This window comes from Amborella trichopoda, chromosome 4 (genome assembly GCF_054954075.1).
Source record: "Amborella trichopoda isolate Santa Cruz 75 chromosome 4, AtrichopodaSantaCruz75HAP2 v2.0, whole genome shotgun sequence".
Taxonomy (NCBI): Eukaryota; Viridiplantae; Streptophyta; class Magnoliopsida; order Amborellales; family Amborellaceae; genus Amborella; species Amborella trichopoda.
Window position 1 is genome coordinate 3,780,374 of NC_142339.1, and position 21,526 is coordinate 3,801,899.

The following is a 21,526-nucleotide window of genomic DNA, read 5'->3' on the forward strand; positions in this document are numbered from 1 at the left end:
GTATATGCATATATTCATCTGCCCATTCTATTTATTTATTAATTTTCAATAAATGGTAGTCTAGTTCAAACATCCTATGGAAAGTACATGTATATATATATATATATATATATATATATATATATATATATTGATTCTAGTATGCTGTTTATTTGTTGTATTTCAAGAGAAAAAAAAATTAGAATTGATGAGAAGAGTTATCAATTAAATGAATGAAAATTAACAAGAGAACAAGTTCAGTTAGTTCATGCTTCTCGGTTGGGTCTATTGGCTATCATTCGGCTAGGCCGAATTAATCATACTATGGTCGCAGCTAATATAGAGAGGTGGCGTTCTGAGACCAACACCTTTCATTTCAACATTCATAATGGTGATATGACACCAATACTTTTTGATGTATACAAGATATTAGGACTGGCTGTGGATGGCAACCCAGTTACATGTCGTCCTATCAAGGACTTGTGAAAGTTTATGGAAGATAATTTGGGTATAGTCCCTTATGGCAACTTGGCAAGCCTGAGGCATACATGGCTGAAGGCGAATTTTAAGGAATTGCCACCTGATGCAACCCCAGTTCAAGTTTATAGATATACTCGAGCATATCTGCTCTTCCTCATCAATGTAACCATATTCGTTGATGCATCAGTTTCAACAGTGCCTAAAAGGTACCTGCAGTTTTTCAAATATATTGAGGGCACCAGCACATATGCTTGGGGTGCTGCAGCCCTTGCATTCCTCTATCTCTTACGTGGAAAGCTTGCACTTTCAAGCGATGACATTTTAGTGGCTCAACCACTCACATGCAGATAACCATTTGTTTTGGTATATGACATAAGCGTAATAGTTTAGATTGCTTTCTTAATATATTTAATATTTATCATACTCAATTTATTGCAGTGTTAGTAATATGAGCATATTATACATATGAGGTCCAAACCGCACAGAATCCCTCTAAATATGGCTAGGGCCAAAAGATGAGAGCCACTGAAGAAATATCATGGTAATCTACATAACTTAATACCGTCCATCAGATAAGAAATTGATAACCTCCAACTTAATGAGGTTAGTGTATAATTTGATATTGATTTCTTTCAATATTATTTAAGTATTTGTAATTATTTTTATTGCCTGAATGCGTATCAAATAACAGGTAATCTGGAATCCTTATTTCAACCCTGATGAGGTCATTCCAGATGATAGGCAACAGGCATTTCACACTGCAATGTGTCCTACAGCTTTGGTATTTGACGATATTGCCGAGCCGTACATGCCAGACCGAGTATGGCGGCAATTTGAAGCAAAACATGGCATTCCTAAGAATCCTTTGGTTGTTAGTAAGAGGGCCAGCAGATAAGTTGGACAGCGAAACTGACGAAACGTCAATGCAGATAAAATCGCTAACTGGTTGTCTCGCCATGACAGCATTATGCCTGATATTCAACAAGATACTAATAATGGGTTGCCCTCAGAGGAGTATAAAGCCTGGTACAACTTGGTGTCCCATCCTTTGATACATAATGTTGCTAATCCACCCAAAGACATATTGCAACCTCATATCTATGAAGAAGTAGAAGTGGTTCTTGCTCATGAACCACAGTATATAATGAGACCTCTAGGTTATGAGGACCAGTTGGTACATTTATATTGACCTATAAATTATTATAGTATTTTATTTACCTTCTAGATCTATTCAATTGTTTAAATATGCCAATTATGTAATCTTGTTATGCAAGTTAATGCAGTTAAGGCATCTACAATCATGTTAGCAGAGGCACTTATACTTAGACAGAAGTGGTACCCTGAAGTTCTTAATCGTGTTAACAATGCATTTGAAATGTTGTCTAAGTTTGTACCTGTAGATATGGGCGACGTAGAAGCCAGGATGGAGCATTTACAATATCAATATAATGACGAAGTTGTACCTGATGAGACCGAAGATGATGGAGTGGGTAAAAGTAGTCAAGTTGTAGAAGAACTAGCTCCCTCCACACAACCTGCAGTTGAGGAACCCAGAAGCTATAATACACGAAATAAAGAGTATCAGGCTAAGAGAAGGCGAGGCATGTAATGGGTCATTTTGAGGATCCCAATTTGTATTGATCATTTTGTAATGTATTGGTCATTTTGACATACCCAGCTCTGGGCTCTCTTTATTATATTATAAGATGGTATTTTTAGATGGTTGTGTTTGACATGAGTTTCGAATTGATCCACCCAAGTATGTAGAGCTAGCATATTTTTTATGAAAAGTTATAGTATTTGTATTATTAGAACTCACTAAATATATTACAAAATCTTCAGTATCACTCTTGATATCAATGTGTGTTGTTGTGCTTATGTACCAATATCGGTCATCCTCTCTTTCTCTTCATTTTTGGTTGCTACATGGACCACCTTGAGAAGATTTGGAGTCTTGGTGAAATTTGATTATTAGTGGTTGCCTATGTGTATTGGGCTTAGCATCATATCACTGCCTAGAGCTATCCCGTATACATTTGATATAAGATTAATGGGATTTAATATTTTAACATTATTTACTTTACTTCTTGTGATTGATGGTGGTGAAGATAACAACTATTGTGCATCCAAAATCATATGATCAACAATGGAAACAATTGTGATAGCCTTAAAATAAGAAAATGAAATTCGTATCCATACTTCCAGAAATGAGTGATTCTCATGTCCATACATCCAGAAATGATGTCCATTTTTTTATCATGTCAATGCATCTTGATGTCCATGATCAAAGTGATGTCTAAATAATTTCGAATGGTCAACATCCAAAATTGACATATTTTCGGATGTTCAAAATCTGAAATTGACATATTTTCGGATGCTCAACATCCGAAAATGGTACTGTCAAAATCCAGGAAGCTCCTGGATTTTCACAATGAGGTTTCGGATGTTCAACATCCGAAAAGTAATATTTTTGGATGTTGAACATCCGAAAATATCGAATGTTAAACATCTGAAAACTCACTGTGAATATCCAGGAAGCTCTTGGATCACAGTGAGTTTTCGGATGTTCAGCATCCAAAAATATTACTTTTTCGGATGTTAAACATCTGAAAACTCACAGTGAATATCCAGGATTTTCACAGTGAGTTTTCGGATGTTTAACATCTGAAAATATAATATTTTCGGATGTTCAACATAAATATGATATTTTCGGATGTTCAACATCCAAAAATATTACTTTTTTGGATGTTGAACATCCGAAAACTCATTGTGAAAATCCAAGAGCTTCCTAGATTTTGACAATACCATTTTCGGATGTTGAATATCCGAAAAAATGTCAATTTCGGATGTGAAACATCGAAATTCTTTAGACATCACATTGATCATGGACATCAATATGCATTGACGTGATAAAAAAATGGACATCATTTCTGGATGCATGGACATGAGAATAACTCATTTCTGGATATATGGATATGAATTTTCATTTTCTTATTTTAAGGCTATCACAAAGACTTCTAATATTGAAATCATCTATCTCGACACAAAGATTGACAAACTCATCCATTAGAAGATTTATGACAACAAAGAATTTTGATTGCACTGACACAATTTTGACAACAAAAACATAATATTCACTCAATTCATTAATTCATGAAAATCATAATTCCATAGAAGAATACAATATTAACATCAAGTTCACTCTATCGGTTCTCTGCATGTCCTCCTATTATGACCCTCTGCGTCGGATCGTTTGCACTTCAAAGGCCTGGTGATCGGATGTTCCGTTTTGGGTATTTTTCTTTGTTTTTTTTGCCTATCGGGAAGGCGTGTAGTCCTTGGTGGCAACACTGTCCAGTTGTAAATACCTGTCAACTCAATATCATACGGGACAGGTGCAAAGGGAAAATGCCCTTCTAAAGTATTCCACTATAAAATACTTAAGAAAGTACATAGTGGGATCCATATACATATGGTTAATGGCTGCAATAGCATGGGCACACGGAATGCCACTAAGTTGTCATTTTCTACAACTACATGTCCACCGCATTAAATTGACATCGTAATTTTTTCCAAGATAGTGGATCTCAAAAAGCGTATCCATGGCGGATAGAACTTTATGCAAAAATCGAGCCTTCATCTTTCACGTGTCAAGTACTTCTTGGGCCTTCGGTACTAGCATGCCGCTCCAAGTATTACCTAATTCCCTCATTTCTTCAAACCTGGTCATCACCGGTATCCTTATTTCTTCACACATTGTAATGATCGGCTTCTCTCGAGCCGATAAAATCTAAGCATTGAAAGACTCGGCCATATTTGAGGTAAGATGATTATATCTAGACCTTGAAATATAGGCATTTGCCCAAAATTTGGGTGGAATAGTCTTAATCCAACCATATGCTTCTGGGTCGACACACTATATATCAAACATTATTTTATCAAACCCACTAATGGTCGCTTTACGAGCAGCCTTCCAAAACAGCATCAGCAATACTTCAGTATTTGCTGACCTCTTCATAAAGCCCTTGAAGTTCTCTACCATATGTCGCATGCAAAATGAAGAAAAACATGTTGGAAAGCATTTTTCTATTGCTTCTAGCAAAGATTATCTGTCGATCTGATACAATGGTTAAGGCAGGCAGATTAAAGTACCCATTTAAGAGCTCAATATACTTAAGAACCAATACCAACTCGGGTAATTCTTCTTCTCCTCCCATTATTTGCATCTATCACGATGATGCACAATAAAATACCTTGATACTTTCATTTTAGGAACGTTCCATCAATACCAATTAGTGGTCTGCATCCATTGACAAACCTCATAATGCATGGACGATAGGTAATAAATAGTTGTTTGAACCTGCCTTCATCTGTGTGGATGTGGACTTCAGGTTCCCGGGTTGGTTCTTCTGATCTTCTCAATATACAAGGGGAGGCCATAGTATTGTTGTTTATGTAATCCATCTATCAGCTCTCTAACAACCTATTTTCCCTCCAAGCTTACATGTAGGAAAGTCGGCCCCCGTGATCACGTTGAACATCATTTACAATGTCTTTTGCTTTAATTTTTTGTTGGTCAAGAAGGCAGTCTTTAATAATTTTTGCCACCCAATCACTACGAGCTAGTGGCTGATGGACCCTCCCCATTGGACCACTACATGTGTGCTCCTTAACCATAGACTTCATTTTAAATTATGCGGTGCTGCCAACTCGTAAGCACCGCACTTGCCATGTGCATCAATTTGCCTTGCAACTTGCCCTCACCAGTCCTAATTCACTTTTGTCAAACTTCAAAACAAAATTGTTGTCGATTGCAAAATCAACTAGATGATGCCGGCATTCATTAACATTTTCAAAAAATTGCCCAATATTCAATTGAACCTTGTTACCAACTCCTCTACATAGACTCTCTAGTGGTTCAATGTCCTCCATATCACACTCTGGTACGAGCTCAGGGTTGGGCACCACTCCAATGTTTTGATCCTGCTCACATAAATTGTTACGCCGACTATTGAGAAAAGATAGAGTGTAAGATGAAGCAATAATTTCTACACATATAAGATTAAAATAAAGTAATTTACAGATGAAAAAATAAATTATAGATACACTTATTCGTTGAAGATGGATCCTCAGCAACAAATTATTGTCATGCTCGGCAATATATACTATAATTCTCGAAGATTCCCCTCCCAACATAAAAGATACATCTATATCATCACTAACATCAACCAAATCAAGCCCAATAGATAGATTTGTGTTGTGGTACATAATAGCTAATTTGTTGGGATCACACTTGGTTAAATTTGTAAAATAACTTTTTAGTTCCTCCACTGAACTATTCCCATTATACTTGGTGACCTTCAATTTTCCTCTTTTATAAATAAAATGTCCGTCATCTGCATTCGTCTCAAATGACCCCCCATATCGGAATACCAGTTGCACTCCCTCAGTAGCCATCGTCAATACTACTGTATTAAATGAATAGCAAAGTTAGTATTATAAAAAATCAATACAAAAAAATTTCCAAAAATTGGTATATTTCTAACTACTTTAGGGTTCATAAAATCTGAGTATTGCATAATAGATTGAAATAGTGTACTACTAAAATTGTCAGTAGCGATCGTCAATACTCATGTATTAAATGAATAACAAAATTAGTGTTACAAAAAAATTACAAAAAATTGGGATATTTCTAACTACTTTAGGGTTCATAAAATCTGAGTATTACATAATAGATTGAAATAGTGTACTACTAAAATTGTGAGTAATACTCACATAAACACAAAATAAACAACAAATTTTATTACAAACAAACAAGTTTAACAATTATTTCGCCAAAAGAAATAATACAATGTATCAACATTATACAAACAACAAATAATTATATAAAAAACAACTTCATCAATATTAAACAAATTCCATTTATTAATCTCAAATACTCAACAAATGTTATTAACAAAATTAAATATTCTAAATAATAACCGATAAATAAACTTTAATTAATCAACCGTATAAAGAAAGACTAAGAACGGTACCAATCACGTCCAAATAGTGAGTCAATCTCTTCAACTTCGTGGGTTACTGTATTAAGAAACAGTAAAAAGGGTATGTTCCTTCAATGATCGGTTTTTTCCAACTTTATAAAGATAAAAATATATAAGTTTCTGCCCGTGCGTGGGAAGTCTTGGCACGCAAAATTCGGATGTTCAACATCCAAAATTCGATAAGTGATTGTTCTAGCTGTGGTTGTTTTCGGATGTTGAACATCCGAAATTTTCATAAATTCGGATGTTGAACATCCGAAAAAGGGCAAAAGTGTCTTTTTTTTTATAAAAAATGCGTTATGAAAGATAAAAAACGAACAGATGAGTAATAACAGAAACTATTAGGTGCAACCATAATAACGTAAAGTATAACGGATATATATGTAATTTGCTCAAAAAAATTTATATGTTTATAGATCTATTTGATTTGAACCATTTTTAGAGTTTAAAATTTTATAATTAAAGATGAAAATAGATTCTCAAGCCAAATTGTTTATATCAAAATTACATATATGATAAAATTTAGAAGTCCGTATTAATTGGATTGTTTAAAGTTGCAACCTTACAAAAACCACACCCAATCAAAAATATTAATAAGGAAAAAGTTTATATAAGGTTGCAATTATAGATGCACCTAAAAAATCTACCGGAAATGTTGTTTTAATGTTGAAAAACCCTCTAATTGATCATCTCGATATTAAGATGTATGCATATGAAAACAAAACGTTTTTTAGTCCCATAAATAGTGCATCTTGTAACACATTATCTAGACCGTCCTTTTTCAAGATTTTCATATGTTTATAGATCTACTTGATTTTAACCATTTTTCAAGCTTAAAATTTCTAATTAGATATGAAAATGGATTTTAAGATAATCTTAAGAATTTTTTACTGCAAAATTACATGCTATGATGAAATTTGGAGGTGCGTCTTAATTAGATTGTTTAATATTACAACCTTATAGAAACCATACCCATTAAGTAAACCCCCAGTTTAAACTGTATATGAGCCCTCCAAAAAAATTTGTTTTCACACCATTGACCTATTTACTTCTTTTTTTTAGCCACACCGTATGTGAGAATATATGGTAATTTTGAATTAAAAAATACCTCTAGAAAAAAAAAAATATATATGACCATTATAGCTTCATTTCTAAAACCTTTTTAGAAGTTGACTCAGGCACTCAGAATGCCGAACTATCATTTTTAAGATTTTTTTGGGGCCAAGGACAATCCAACAATTGGAGAACCAACAAACCTTAGATTTTCTAAAAGACCGTTCACTTGGTGATCATAATTAAACATGACCATCGGATGTGAATTTTAGGTGTCCGCATTTACTTCATTGATGAAGCTCAAAGTTCAAAATAAATTATTTCGAGTAATTGTGACCTCCTTAGACCAAAGGTAAATAGTCTTATATACAATCTCTTTCTTTAAATACTAAGTACTTAGCCATAAATAGATTTGACAAAGCTTAGCTCAAATCAAAAGGTACCCTTTTGTAAGGGAACATTTTAGGTGGTAAACATATATGGGTGATAGGTAACGATTTGGAAAACCTCTTACAAAACTATTAATGTATCATATTTTAATCAATATTCAGTTTTTTATTTTTATTTCACTTAGATACCTCTTCAAAACTATTTTTAAAAAAATCCAAATTTGCCTTTTAGAGGTTGAAAGCCCATAACAAGAAAGGCATTTTGGCAGGCTCCAATCAAGGGAGTGCCCTTCCTGTTCATGGTGAGTCAAATCATCAATGTCCTTACTGGTTCAAGGTTCCTATTTTAGAACAAGGGCAATTTTGAAGATACTTTTTAAAAAAGTACCCAAGTAAAATGAAAATTAAAACATCTAAAATGTGGTACGTGAGTGAAATTAAAATCAAAACATGACCCTCTAATGAAAATTGGGATATGTGAACCCAAGTAAAGATTTTGTAAGTGATTAGCCAGCTGGCATGAGCAAGACCCTTGATACTTGAGGGTTGGCCAGGCCCATGACATCCCTACCAATGGGCCTCACCGAGCCAAGGGAAAGGCTAGCTCAAGTCTGGCCAAGAGCCCTAGAGCCTTGGCCCAAGCTCATCCAGTGCCCATGCTTGTCTAGGCCCTAAGCCCCACCCCAAAGGGCTAGCTCAAGTCTGGCGATGAGCCCTAGCTTTAGTGTGCCCTATAAATAGGATCTAGCTTGAGGAGTAGATATAATTATTTAAATTCATAAATAAAATAAAAAGCATCGTTGGCCAGGTCCTAGACACAAAGACCAGGCTTGCCCAGGCCTAGATTTTGGCCCAAACGTTTTTTGGACAATTGACCGTGTGTATTCATTTATTAGAAGGACATGGTTTCTATGCGGCCAATCTGCATATTGTAGAAATACGGGCTTGGAAATAACTATAGTTTTTAAATATAATTTGATCCTAATTTTTAGACAATATATAATCTATAACATGGAGATAATGAATATTAAAAAAAAATTGAAAATTGAAAATTTGAAATAATAATTATATTAAAAAAATATTTAGACCATTAGTTACACTTGTTTTAAGATGGACCATCTATTTGCATTCATCTTTAAGATGGATGCTTTATACCTCTAGACTGTACAGTGTAGAAATGTGATCTAGCCCGCATGAAACAATTTTACTTAATAGAATTCAAAGATGAATCAATAGTACAAAATTCATCTATGGAAAAACATGCCAAAATCTATACACTCGGTACAAAATTCATCTAAGATGGAAAAACATGCCAAAATCTATACACTGGCACTGCACTACCCTGGGCCTAATGCATTACACAGTGGGTCTAATGCATTACTATATACCCTGGGCCTAATGCATTACATAGTGGCTCTAATGCATTACATAGTATTTGTGATCAACACTTTGTGGTTGCTGCAGAATCACATTCCCTACATAATGCAAAATGCCCAATTATTGACCTTTCCCTCTCTCTGGTCTGGGTTCCATAATCCTATTGCTGATCAACACTTAGTGGTTGCTGCAGAATCACATTCCCTATGTAATGCAAAATGCCCAATAATGGACCTTTCCCTCCCTCTGGTTTGGGCTCCAGAATCCCATATGTGCTGACGAATCTCATTCCCTATATAATGCAAAATGCCTAATTATTCAGCTTTTCATCCCTAATGCATGACGTAACATTGTGAGCCTAATGCATGACATAACATTGTGATCACTGCCCTCTGATTTTGAGCCTAATGCATAACATAGCATTGTGATCCCTCGTATTGCACTACCCTCTGGTTCTGGGGCCTAATGTATAATATAATATTGGTGATCAATAATAAAAAATGACCACTTTTCCTCATATTATTGAGTATAGTGCATGACAGCATTGTGATCCCTCGCTAAGCATATTCCCTCGTATTCTTGAGTCTAACGCATGATTGTGATCAACACTTGGTGGTATGAATAATCCCATTCCTTATATAAGCTTTTCGTCATCTTCTTGACCCTAATGCATGAGATAGCATTGTGATCAATATGCATAATCCCATTCCTTATATAATGCAAAATTTCAATATAACCTTTCCCTCATATTCTTTAGCGTCCATTCCTTATATAATGCAAAATTTCTATAGAACATTTCCCTCATATTCTTTAGGGTAATGTATGACATAGCATTGTGATCAATACTTGGTGGTCAGTGTTGCATAATCCCATTCCTTATATAATATAATGCAAAATATCCAATTACTAATCTTTCTATGAAGTAATTATCTATGTGCCAAGGTTAATGACTATCAAGATGCACACATGTCAAAAAAAAAATTAACCCTTTTCCTAAAATAATGTAGAGTAAGTTTCTCTAAGGTAACAAGCTAAAATAAAAAATGATCACATTTCTAGAAATAAATAAAGCCCTATTCCTAGAATAATGTAGGGTAAGTTTCTCTAAGGTACCCAGTTAAAATGAAAAATGGCCATATTCCTAGAAATAATGTAGGCAAGACACAAAAAGTTAAGCGCTAGCAAATCTACTTTAAAAATAGATTTTAATATGTATCCTAGAATAATGTAGGGTAAGTTAAGTTTCTTTAAGATACGAACGTAAAATAAAAAATGGTCACATTCCTAGAAATAGGCAAGACACAAAAAGTTAAAGACTAGCAAATCTACTTTAAAAACCTATTTTAATATATATCCTATCTTATAAATTAATTCTCTAAGCTAAAATTCTCCCAACCATAAAACTTGAAAATAACCCACTACAATTCCTTCTCTCTCTCAAAATCATGGCAAAGAAAATTGATTGCTGATTTGCAATATTTTAGTGGATCATTCACATAATCAATAGAGACGCCAGTTGGTTATCGCGGCCCGATCGTAATGAACATGTGATACCATAAGCAATAAATAAAGAATAAAATGATTTCATAGAATATATAAGGGTGTGGTTTGCATAATGTTGCGACCTTAAACAATGTAATGTGTGCATCTAAATTTTATGATAAAATGAAATTTTGGTGTCAAAAATTTTGAGGATGGGTTGAGAATCTATTTTCATATGTGATTAAAATTGTAAACTTCAAAAATAGTTCAAATCAAATAGATCTATAAACACATGAAAATCTTCAAAATAGACGGTCCTGACAGTGTTATAAGATTCACTATTTTGGGACTCAAGATCTTTTTTTTTTTTTTGCCCTCATACCCATACATCTTGATGTCAAAATGATAAATCAGAGAGTTTTCCAACATCAAAACCACCTTTTCCGACGAAATTTTAATTCTACAGTTTAGGTTGAAACCTTACATGAACATTTTCTAATATATAAACAAAAAAAATATTTTTAACTAAAGGGCAAAAATAATACAATTTATTATTATTCTTAAGAGAAGAGGGAAGTGCCCTGCCAAATCTGGGCTAATGAGTGGCTTTAGATAATATTAAAAAGAAGACCAGTAAAAAATTAATGAGTCCAATGCATAAAACATTGTACCCAACTGTTCATAATAATTAACGAATTTCCCAATCGTACTATAATCCAAAGGACCATAGAAGAACGATTTGAGTGGGTCATCCCCTCGTCCATCATAAAAACAGACGGTGATGGAAACATAAGGAAACCAATTATAAGTAAACATGAGCACGATGATGATCCCATTCTTTTTTTTCCTTTTCAATGAGAATAGAAACCAAGACGCATAGCTAAGGCTAAAGTAGTGCTACCACCACAACCTCAACACCATAAAAAAAATGATCCCCTTCTTTATCCATCACCATCCACCCTTTCAATAGACAATGGGAATCCAACGGATGATGGCTTACACGAGTCAATAGAGGATATCACCTTTCTTTACATGGAATATTAGTGTCGTACCAAACCAAGCACACCGATGACAATAGTACTTAAACAAAATTTATAAGAATATTTAAACAAAATTTAGAAACAATACGTGAAGATCATTTTCAATTAAAATACTTGCTGAAAATCCTTAAAAATTTATTATTGCAAAGGGAGGTGTAGTAACAATTTTGCTCTTTTCAAGTTATTGCAGGTTATCAAAATCCCTTGTGCCATCGAACCAATGAAGGCTCTAATCCAATCAAAACTAATATGATAGCCAGTTAAACCGATTTAACTATATTTTATAAATATATATAAAAAAATGAATAATAGATTAAAAGTATGGAACATATTTAAAAAAAAGTTGCCCATTTCGTTTGGTTGATCGGCCTGTCTTCTTCACTGAATTACCCAAAAAACAAATTTAACTTATTCAGATGTCTTCATTCTTGATCTAAGATTTCCCAATAATTGAAAAGTGCCATGATAGCTGATTGCACAATATCAATAACAGTGCATTCAACTTTGCCATTTCTTTGCTGCTTTCGCGTCTGGCAGCCAAGCTGTTACGGATGGGGTAAGAGTAAAAGCATTACAATTTAGGCATACATTTAAGTTAGAGATTGTATATGATAAGACCATTTATTTTTTATATAAAGTCGAGAAATTTTATTTTTAAACTATGCCCAAATAATGACACATCATCAACACACCCGACTGTAAATCTAAAAGTCAATGATGATGGTATCTGCCTTGTATCAAACTACCTGGCCTCATTATATACATATTATGAATACGAGATTTAGCTTGAATAACAACTGAGAAATGGCTTTTACATAGTCTTATAAATGAATCAAGAGTAAAGCACCTTTTATTCTGTTTTATGTGATCTATTCTTTTTTTGGTAATTCAATGAGGAAAACAGGCTCGCCCCTATCTATATTTTCAGATAGATTAAAGAGTTAGCTTTTTTTTTTTTTTTTTTTGTTAAGTCTGTTTATGGTCTATTCAGCAGGATAAGATGCTAAGGGACCCACATCCTAAAGAGACCTTGGACGCGGTGATGATTGAATGGTGTGAGTGTACAGGAAACGACCATCAAACAACTTACCCCCAACTAATATTTTGCTCACTTTTTTTCCAAAACAATATTTTCTAATAAACACCCCAACCACCCCAAAAATAAAGTAAAATAAAAGATAAAACTACCTTTACATTACTCTTCATGCACACCTTCTCTCCTCCTATACTTTACCCTTTACCTATGCCTCTCTTTCCTCTTTCCTCTTTCCCACGAGACCTAATTTTTTACCGTAAGAAGACCCACAGTCCACAAACGCACTCACAGCTCAAGCTCTATCCCTCTTTCTTGCGCTCTCTCCCGGCCCGAGCTCTCCCCCTCTCTCTCTTCTACTATCTCCTTGAATCCAAGGCCCGATCGCTCTCTATGAAACAACTATCAATTTCTTATTCCAGCCTAAGCTACTTAAAAACAATGTCAGCAACACGTAACTCCATTTCTTCTTATTATTAGCTAACATGCAACACCACACAAAAAAAAAAAAAAAAATTTTGATAGCTCCGACAATGAATCAAGCGCTCCGACACTGTGTAGATATACTCGGGCAATGGAATACTCTGGAATCACAGCGTTCTGACACTGTGTATGTGCACTCCGACAGTGGATCAAGTACTACAGCACTGCGTAAATACGCTCCGACAGTGGAACACTCTAGATTCACAATGCTCCGGTAATGTGTAAGTGCGATCCAACAGTGGAGCACTTTGGAATCACAACGCTCCGTCACTGTGTAAGTGACGTCCGATAGTGGAACACTCTGGAGTCCCATGGCTCTAGCACTGTGTAAGTGCAATCCAGCAGTGGATGATGCGCTCCGACACTGTATAAGTGTATTTCGACAATAGGACACTCTGGAGTCACAACGCTCAAGCAGTGGATCAAAAGCTCCGACACTGTGTAATTGTGTTCCGACAGTCGAACACTCTGGAGTCACAGTGCTCCGACACTGTGTAAGTGTAGTCCGGCAATGGAGCACTCTGGAATTACAACACTCTGACACTATGTAAGTGCGATCCAGCCGTGGAACACTATGGAGTCCCAAAGCTCTGCCACTGTGTAAATGCGATCTGACGGTAGATGATGCGCTCCGGCACTGTGTAAGTGCGCTCCGACAGTGGAACACTCTAGAGTCACAACGTTTGGACGTTGTGTATGTGCGTTACTGCAGTGGATCAAGCGCTCCAGCACTGCAATGTTCGCTTTGGCAATGTGCTCCGAAAATTAACGTGAAATCTGACCAAATTGATTTTTGTGTACGGGAAAGGCATTTTCGTTTACAAAATGAACTTTTTTCCTTGGAGGATGTATTTGCATAAAAAGTTTGTTTTTGAGAAAAAGTAGGAAAAAAAGTTAAGTCAGGAATAAGTTGCATAGAAAATGTAGTCCTAAGGTTTCTTGTAATTTTTCCAAAAAAAAAAAAATGTCAAATCAATAATGGTTTCTAAGACGCACCAAAATTGGGTCACTTATTGAAATCATCACGAGTGATGTCATTAAGGCAGCAGGCAAGGTAGACTAAGATCAAAACTTTTAATTAACAAAAAAAAACACCATATTGTGTGGAGAAGGGAAAAGAGAAACCAAAAGGAAGAAAAACTCAAGCATCCATAATTACAAGAGTCACGGGCCTTCTAAGTGAAAGGATAGAAATTAGAGAAGAGCAAACTGCCAAGGAGTATATAGGCAACGCAATAAGCCCATATCAGGTAGCCCCACCTGAAACCATTTCTACGAGTGCACATTAGATAAGCGGCAAACCAGTATATTGGAGGATTCGCCGAAAGAAACCGAGTTGATACCTGTGGGGTTGGGGGGGGGGGGGGGGAGGGAGATATGTGAGAAGCAGCCACGAAATGGGAAAACCACTTATTAACAGAATGAACAAAATGTTAATAGAAAAACAAAAGTACCACATAATGGCACTGGTTTCATGGACAAAGACAGAAGCATCTCAAATTTATTACAAGACAGAACTAACCAACAAATATACACAGAACCCTTGAAGCAGTAGCTCTCTCTTTAACATTACAATGAGAGGCACAGGTAGCAGGCTCTCTCTCTCTCTCTCTCTCTCTCTCTCTCTCTCTCTCTCTCTCTCTCTCTCTACAATGTACAGTAACAGGCATCTACAATTGCTGGCAGATGAGCACACACACATGCTACAATGAAGCAAGGAAATAGTTTGCACATACAAGAAAGACTCATCATGGTTTCAAAATTCTAAAGAATAAATCACCATAACATCTACAAATTTAGAGTGGTTATTTCACTTTTTAAGAAAATGAGTTATTCCACAAAGTTCAATGGACAGTGAAAAACTGGTTTATTCCACAATACCAGTGGCATTTTTAAAGGTTCCCTATATCAAACTTTTAAAATGAATTTAGTTGTTTCAAAGAGAGAAGGTCTAATCTCTTTTCAATTACTCAGCCATGAAATATGGAATACCAAAGTTCACCAGAAATATAAACACCAAAGTCTATGGAGCAAAAAGAACGACTTAATAGAAGTTGCTACCTGCACATGCATTACAAAAAATGCCACAACCACCATGAAACCCAGATGCAGGATGAATGGAACGAGTAGAATGGATGAGTATCCGCCTTCAATTGAATAGTTCTGAGAATCTTGGTCTGATGATACAAGACCAGGAATGGATTCTATAGCCACATCTTTGTTTTTTTTCCTCCGTCGAAGTAATTGGTCCCCCCCTGCCAAGAGGAATCCAACAAGAATTATATAAGGAACCAAAATTATCAAAATTATACTACAAAGAAAATCACTGAACACAATGAATAGATGTAACAAGAACAATGAATCTGTCAACTGTATACATAAGACCATAAAAATTCTATCAACAAACTAAACATAACCACTATTCTGAACACACACAGAGTTGAAGAAGTCAACTCCAAGTTCCCATTCCCTCTGCCAAACCAAGCAACTCCCAACTAAAAGTGAGTTAACTTGCCGAGTTTCTTTTCTTGTTTTCCTGTTTTTTTTTGTGCTGGGTCGACTTGTTGAACTTTCAAACTTTTGGTTGTCACCTTTGCAATTAATAAAAGATACAGAAAAATAAGGAGATTTTTGGGAAATAAATGTGATGTCACCGCACTTCTAAAAATCCATGCGCAAATAAAAGCATATTATCCTTTTCTAAACTAATTTAGTTAATAGAATTGACAAGAACTAATAAAATAATAGCATATTATAACAAGAGCATATAGACTAGAAATTTACAATGACAAATGTTACACTTGTAATAATTTTAGTTTTCAACAGTATAGTGTAATAATTAGTATACAAATAACTGCTAAGAAATGTGTTTCCAACTTCCAGAAGAAATACAAATCAAATCCTATATCTACTAGTTCTTACAATTCGGAGTTGGTATAGAATACATAGGGGATAAAAAGGGCTCAAACAACCCCCTGCCGCCTCTTCAATATAGCCTTTGAATGAAACCCAGGTGCAACTTTTGAAGCCCAGGTCAATCACTTACAGGAAGATATAAAAAATTTTGAAATAATGTTTTTCACTCGTAGTTTAGTCCCCTTACTGAGCAGGACCTGACCCAAGGGAGAGGCATTGGCTAGAACCATAAGAATATCATTAATGAAAGGGAAGTACCTACCAAAGTTATAGAATACTCCAAAAGGCATTCACCTCTTTTTGTTCTTGAAGACAGAGAGTGGAAGCAATAGTAGGGCCAAGACATTCACCCAATTATAATTAACATAAACAGTCCATAAACAGGAAGGACAGTGGATGACACTTTAGTACTATATCATAAATTGCGTAGTATTCCATATCATTTTCTGTTGGGTTAGGGTATGATTTCCATGTTGAATCCTGCAGTGGTAGCTTAGATTGCAACATACCAGTCGATTTGTTATGGGGACCAGTAGTCTTCATAATCTGAACTTCTGTTGGCCTCTCTTTTGCGCTCCATGAGTAGAAAACATCAGCGGAATCTTTCTCTTGCTGAGAAGATAGAAACCCCAAAGAGAAGAAGACTTTAGGCCTTAGATGAGCATATCGAACAATGGAGCACACAGCCAGTGATAGTACTGGAGTCGCAAGGAGAAAGTTGGGCAGCTGCTTAATTTGGAAATATCTCAAAAAACCAACACCCCTGTGATATGATAGTCTCAGATATTCAAAGGAGAGATTGATTGATAGAGACCGTCCTTAAAAACACTTGGAAAAAGCTTACCAATAATGGCTTTGAAGGAAGCCATATAAATACGGTATTCTGGCATGGCACCAAGGCATTATGTCAACTGATAACGTTCTCTTGCATATATTGAAGTATCCATAGGCTTGAAAAGCAATGAATGGTGTAAAAATGCACAGTGACTGTAAGATTCCAGCAAAAACAGCCTTTGCTGCCAACTGCAGAACAAATAAAATTAGTCACCCTCCAGCTGGTGATGCCTCTCTGGTAGATGCCACAAACAGAGTCATAAAATAGATTATACACGCACAAAAACAGAAAAGAAAAGAGAAGAGGAGAAGTAACAGAAAAGTTGCTTCCAATTTGAGCTGCTGTAAAGATGCAAATAAAAAATAATATGCAGTTTTCCAAAATGAAACCCTAAATTAGTAAGCAAGAGCTCCAATACAATCTACTAGGATTTTTTTCTGTTCACTTTCTATCGGTGCATACCAATCTGCTAATTCAAAAGGTCAGATTTGTAAAATTCAGAATTTCAATTTCCATGATACCAAAATCAGTCAATAGAAATTCTTTTCTTTATCACTGATAGGAATTGATATCACTTGGCCATAAAAAACGCCAGCGTTGCATGGTAACAAAGGGAATCCTAGAGCGCCAAGGTCTTCCAATATGGAGCTCTTCATTCCAGAATTAAAGTACTGTCCCAACTTACCAGATCACACGCATGGACACGTGCGCACGCGTGCACGCAGAGAGAGACAGAGAGAGAGAGAGAGAGAGATGAAAGTCTTGTGCAAAGAATTTTAAACACAAAAAATAATTTATTCTGTAATCCCCATACAACCCCTTTTAACTGCACTTGAGTTCCAAAATTAAAAGTATAGTTGCCATTATTCGCTCATAGCTTGATATTCTTAAGACAATATAGAGCAACCATATGTTCCAAATTAATCCTATCAATGTTCTTTTTTTAACGAATCCTTGATCAGATTGAAGCAAACATAAATTAGGTAACAGATTTCTGACATACCAGTAAAGAAATATGAATAGGAATCTTACGCCAGCATGCTTTTTGTGGAAAATAGCATCATAAGCTCGATGCATTGCCTGAAAACAAAGATAGCCAGCATTAAGCAACCCATTTGATCTCGCAGAACCAGACAACGCTAGGAGAAAGACAGCTTTCCAACCAGCTCCTGAGATAAGGTGGTACAATCCTCCAAGAGAAAGAAGCGCATACAGACTCTCAGAATATCTGCCAAAACATGGGAAAGACAACATCCAATCTTAGTTATTTCACACAGTATAGAGTTTCCGTTTCTCGTCTCTTTGACAATGGAAATGGAAGAAATTAGGAGTTTACATTGATGAATAGAAAATCGAAGCCGCATTGAAACAGAATAAGGTGGATGCACGCATTGCAGCTTCAGAGTCCATTAAAATGAGAACCGACAATCTGAAAGTAAATGTAAGGAACACCTGTTTACTGTCTTTAATTTTGGCATAAATAGAAAGTTTATAAGCACGACTTGATCGGCAATGGTTCATACTTACTTAACATTACCAAAGAAAAAACTAGCATAAGGACTACAATAGCAAAATATCACACACAACAAAAATTAACAGGGAATAGAAACAGAAATTCAAAAGGCTAAAACGAATACGATCATTGAACCTGACATAACTATCCCATATCATTCCAGTATCACTATTAGAAATTGATACCATATAAAAAAGATGATCGGCCCTTGGCTGGCCTGCTGTTTCCTAAACAAGGTATCTCAATAAGCTACCTACATAGAATCATAAACATTCCTCAATCCAAAGTTATATCCATATCATTCTTATCTCTTGGTTGATAACGCCATCTTAATGTTGGGATTTGACTGCCCTAACCAATTAACAAAGAGCCCCTTCTACCCATATCCTAGTAGTTGTTTCATCAATTATTTCTATGTGATGTCCAAATGTTGTCTATAATACCCTATATTGCAGAATTTCTAAATTTTTAACATTTTCGGGAAATACCACTTCGGTTATCCAAATTGTTGCTAGGCTTTATTTTTCTTTTATTGTAATAAAAGGTATTTTCAGATAATTATGTTTTTTGGTGACTGAGATAAAGGAACAAAAAGCCAGAGGACCATAAAATTTCTTTAACATAAGATGCAATAGATAACTAAAATTTAAAAACAAAATGAAAAAGGAAAACAGTAATACTCTTGCAGCTTACGGTAATGAATAAATTACAATTACCTATCCAACATGTGACACATAATAACCAATGATGCCCACCAAGAGAAACAACAAACTGTCCATTTGTTTAACATTGCTGTGATAGAATCTAAGAAAGAATGTCATGAGATGAAATATAAAATATCCTTTTTCTCATTGCCAAATTAATAATATCCTGAGGTCAAGGCAATCTGACTATGATCTAAACAAAAGAAAAAGGGTGGGAGGAATGAAGCCGTACTTGTAAAAATACACTGCGGCAATCACAAAAGATGCATTATTCAGCAGATATGCTGATAAACCTAACACCGCCCGGTAACCCAACAGAGGAACAAGGGGGGCAAAAACTGCAAATCAATCAAAATATAAATACAAATCAGAACCACCTTCAAACCCAAAATGCAGCTACATTAGAATCAAGTTTCAGAAAATCTTCGCAAAAAAATGACCCAATTTTGGTTGCATTCAAAATTTCAAACTGGCCTTCCCTTCCTCTCAGACAAAAAAATGAAAAAAGAAAAAAGGAAAGTCCAAATCTAGGCTAAAGGTGGGCTTTTTGTCTTGGTCTCTATTGAAATTCCAACTAAGTTTCAGTACAAGTAATATTTTTCAAGTATTAATTTTTCTTTAGTAATACTAATTTTTCTTGGCAAAATTTCTCCAACTTTTGAAGATTAAACCAATTACAAAATCAAGGCCATCTAACAATGCAAAGAAAAGGAAAAGCAGGATTTAAGCCCAATTTTGTTACTGGTTCCACTTCGGCACATCAGACTCCAAACCAACATTACATTTAAAACTTTGAATTAATTTTGATTGACCTAAAAAACCCCAAGAAAATTCACCTCATATTTGCAGGAAACAAAAACAAACAATAACACAAAAATAAAGATCTGAATTTAGAACCACGTCCACAAATAAAAATACAAAAATGAAGATTTGAAATTTAGAACCATCTCGACAAACACAAATACAAAAATGAAGATTTGAAACTTAGAACCATGTCGTGGTTCACTTGCAAATAAATGCATAAAAAAAAAATCCTACAATAAATTCAAAAGGGCAGCAAGAAAGAAGCAATTCCTACCAGTCTTATACAAAAATGAAGATTTGAAACTTAGAACCATGTTGTGGTTCACTTGCAAACAAATGCATAAAAAAAAAACCTACAATAAATTCAAAAGGGCAGCAAGAAAGAAGCAATTCCTACCAGTCTTTGTTAATAAAGAGATGCATAGAGGAAGAAGCGGCAAAAACGCGTAGGTCTGCTCATACTCATAGCCGCACTCTGCAATTCTCACAAGGTAAACCCCATCCCACACAATGCTTTCCTCTATTGATTTCGCTGCCCCATTAAAAATCATGCTTTCTTTTGAGGAAGAATTGCTTGGATTATCTGGCGATGGCGATAGGCAATTAGAGTTTATCGAAGCAGAGGTATCGTAAGGGCTGATCAGGGACCTCCAAATGAAAATTAGGGCAACAACCAAAACCCTAGAAATTAGGGCACAGAATAAAACTTGACGATTGTAATCCTTTTGCAAGGGTTTAGGTTTGAAGCTCGGAAGAGGAGCCATTACTTCCTGTGTTGCCCCTGCATCATTAACATCAGGAGTGAATTCTATTAAGTCATGTTTGAATAGGAGGGAAAGCAGGGGAAAATAATGGCTTTATCTTTGTCTAATATGCCAAAATAGTACAGAAAGGTAACAAAATTCCTGAAATGCCCTTTATTTGGTCTGCTGTAGGGATGGGAATTCTGTCGGGTCAAGCAGTGGACCCGCCCGGTCGACCCAACCCGGTCCAGTCTGGACACAAACAATGGACTCGACTAGTCAGATCTTGGTCAACTGACCTTGACCCAACTGGGTCCGGTCTAGCTTGGATCCTACTGGGTCGGGTTCCGTCCGATAGAGGTCATGGCGTGACCCGATCTAGCCCAATCAAATATATTAGTATAAATTATATATAAGTAATACTAATTACATAGTATAAAATAACATAAATTAATTTTTTATACATTTTTTATTTATAGACCCGAACCCAACTCGAATCTAGATCCAATTGACTTGGACTTAAATCGGGTTTAGGTCTAACCACTAGTCAGCTTACGAATAAAGAAAAAGGAAATTTATCAAATTACCCAAAAAAAGATAAATAATTCAACACTAGGAGGTTTTTATAACTTTAAAATACTCATAGAAAAC

General features: G+C 35.4%; 1 protein-coding gene across 7 annotated transcripts; it reads right to left on the reverse strand.

The window, feature by feature from the left end:
* Nucleotides 1-14,415: 14,415 nt before the first annotated feature.
* LOC18439328 (transferases, transferring hexosyl groups) lies at nucleotides 14,416-20,999 on the reverse strand. Of its 7 annotated transcripts, XM_088864412.1 has the most exons (9): nucleotides 20,530-20,999; nucleotides 19,561-19,666; nucleotides 18,448-18,540; nucleotides 18,275-18,339; nucleotides 18,144-18,191; nucleotides 17,121-17,299; nucleotides 16,786-17,039; nucleotides 15,422-15,615; nucleotides 14,416-14,703 (listed from the first exon to the last, which is right to left on the reverse strand). In XM_088864412.1, exons 3-9 carry the CDS (start codon nucleotides 18,473-18,475, stop codon nucleotides 14,536-14,538), a joined length of 936 nt encoding a protein of 311 aa, XP_088720538.1. In that variant the 5' UTR covers nucleotides 18,476-18,540; nucleotides 19,561-19,666; nucleotides 20,530-20,999; the 3' UTR covers nucleotides 14,416-14,535. The 7 variants fall into 7 exon arrangements, 4 of the variants coding, with proteins under 4 accessions (XP_088720538.1, XP_011625278.1, XP_088720539.1 ...); XR_016053828.1 differs by having other exon boundaries at nucleotides 16,786-16,888; nucleotides 18,115-18,339; nucleotides 20,530-20,970; XR_016053827.1 differs by having other exon boundaries at nucleotides 18,115-18,339; nucleotides 20,530-20,970.
* Between the last annotated feature and the right edge of the window lie 527 nt (nucleotides 21,000-21,526).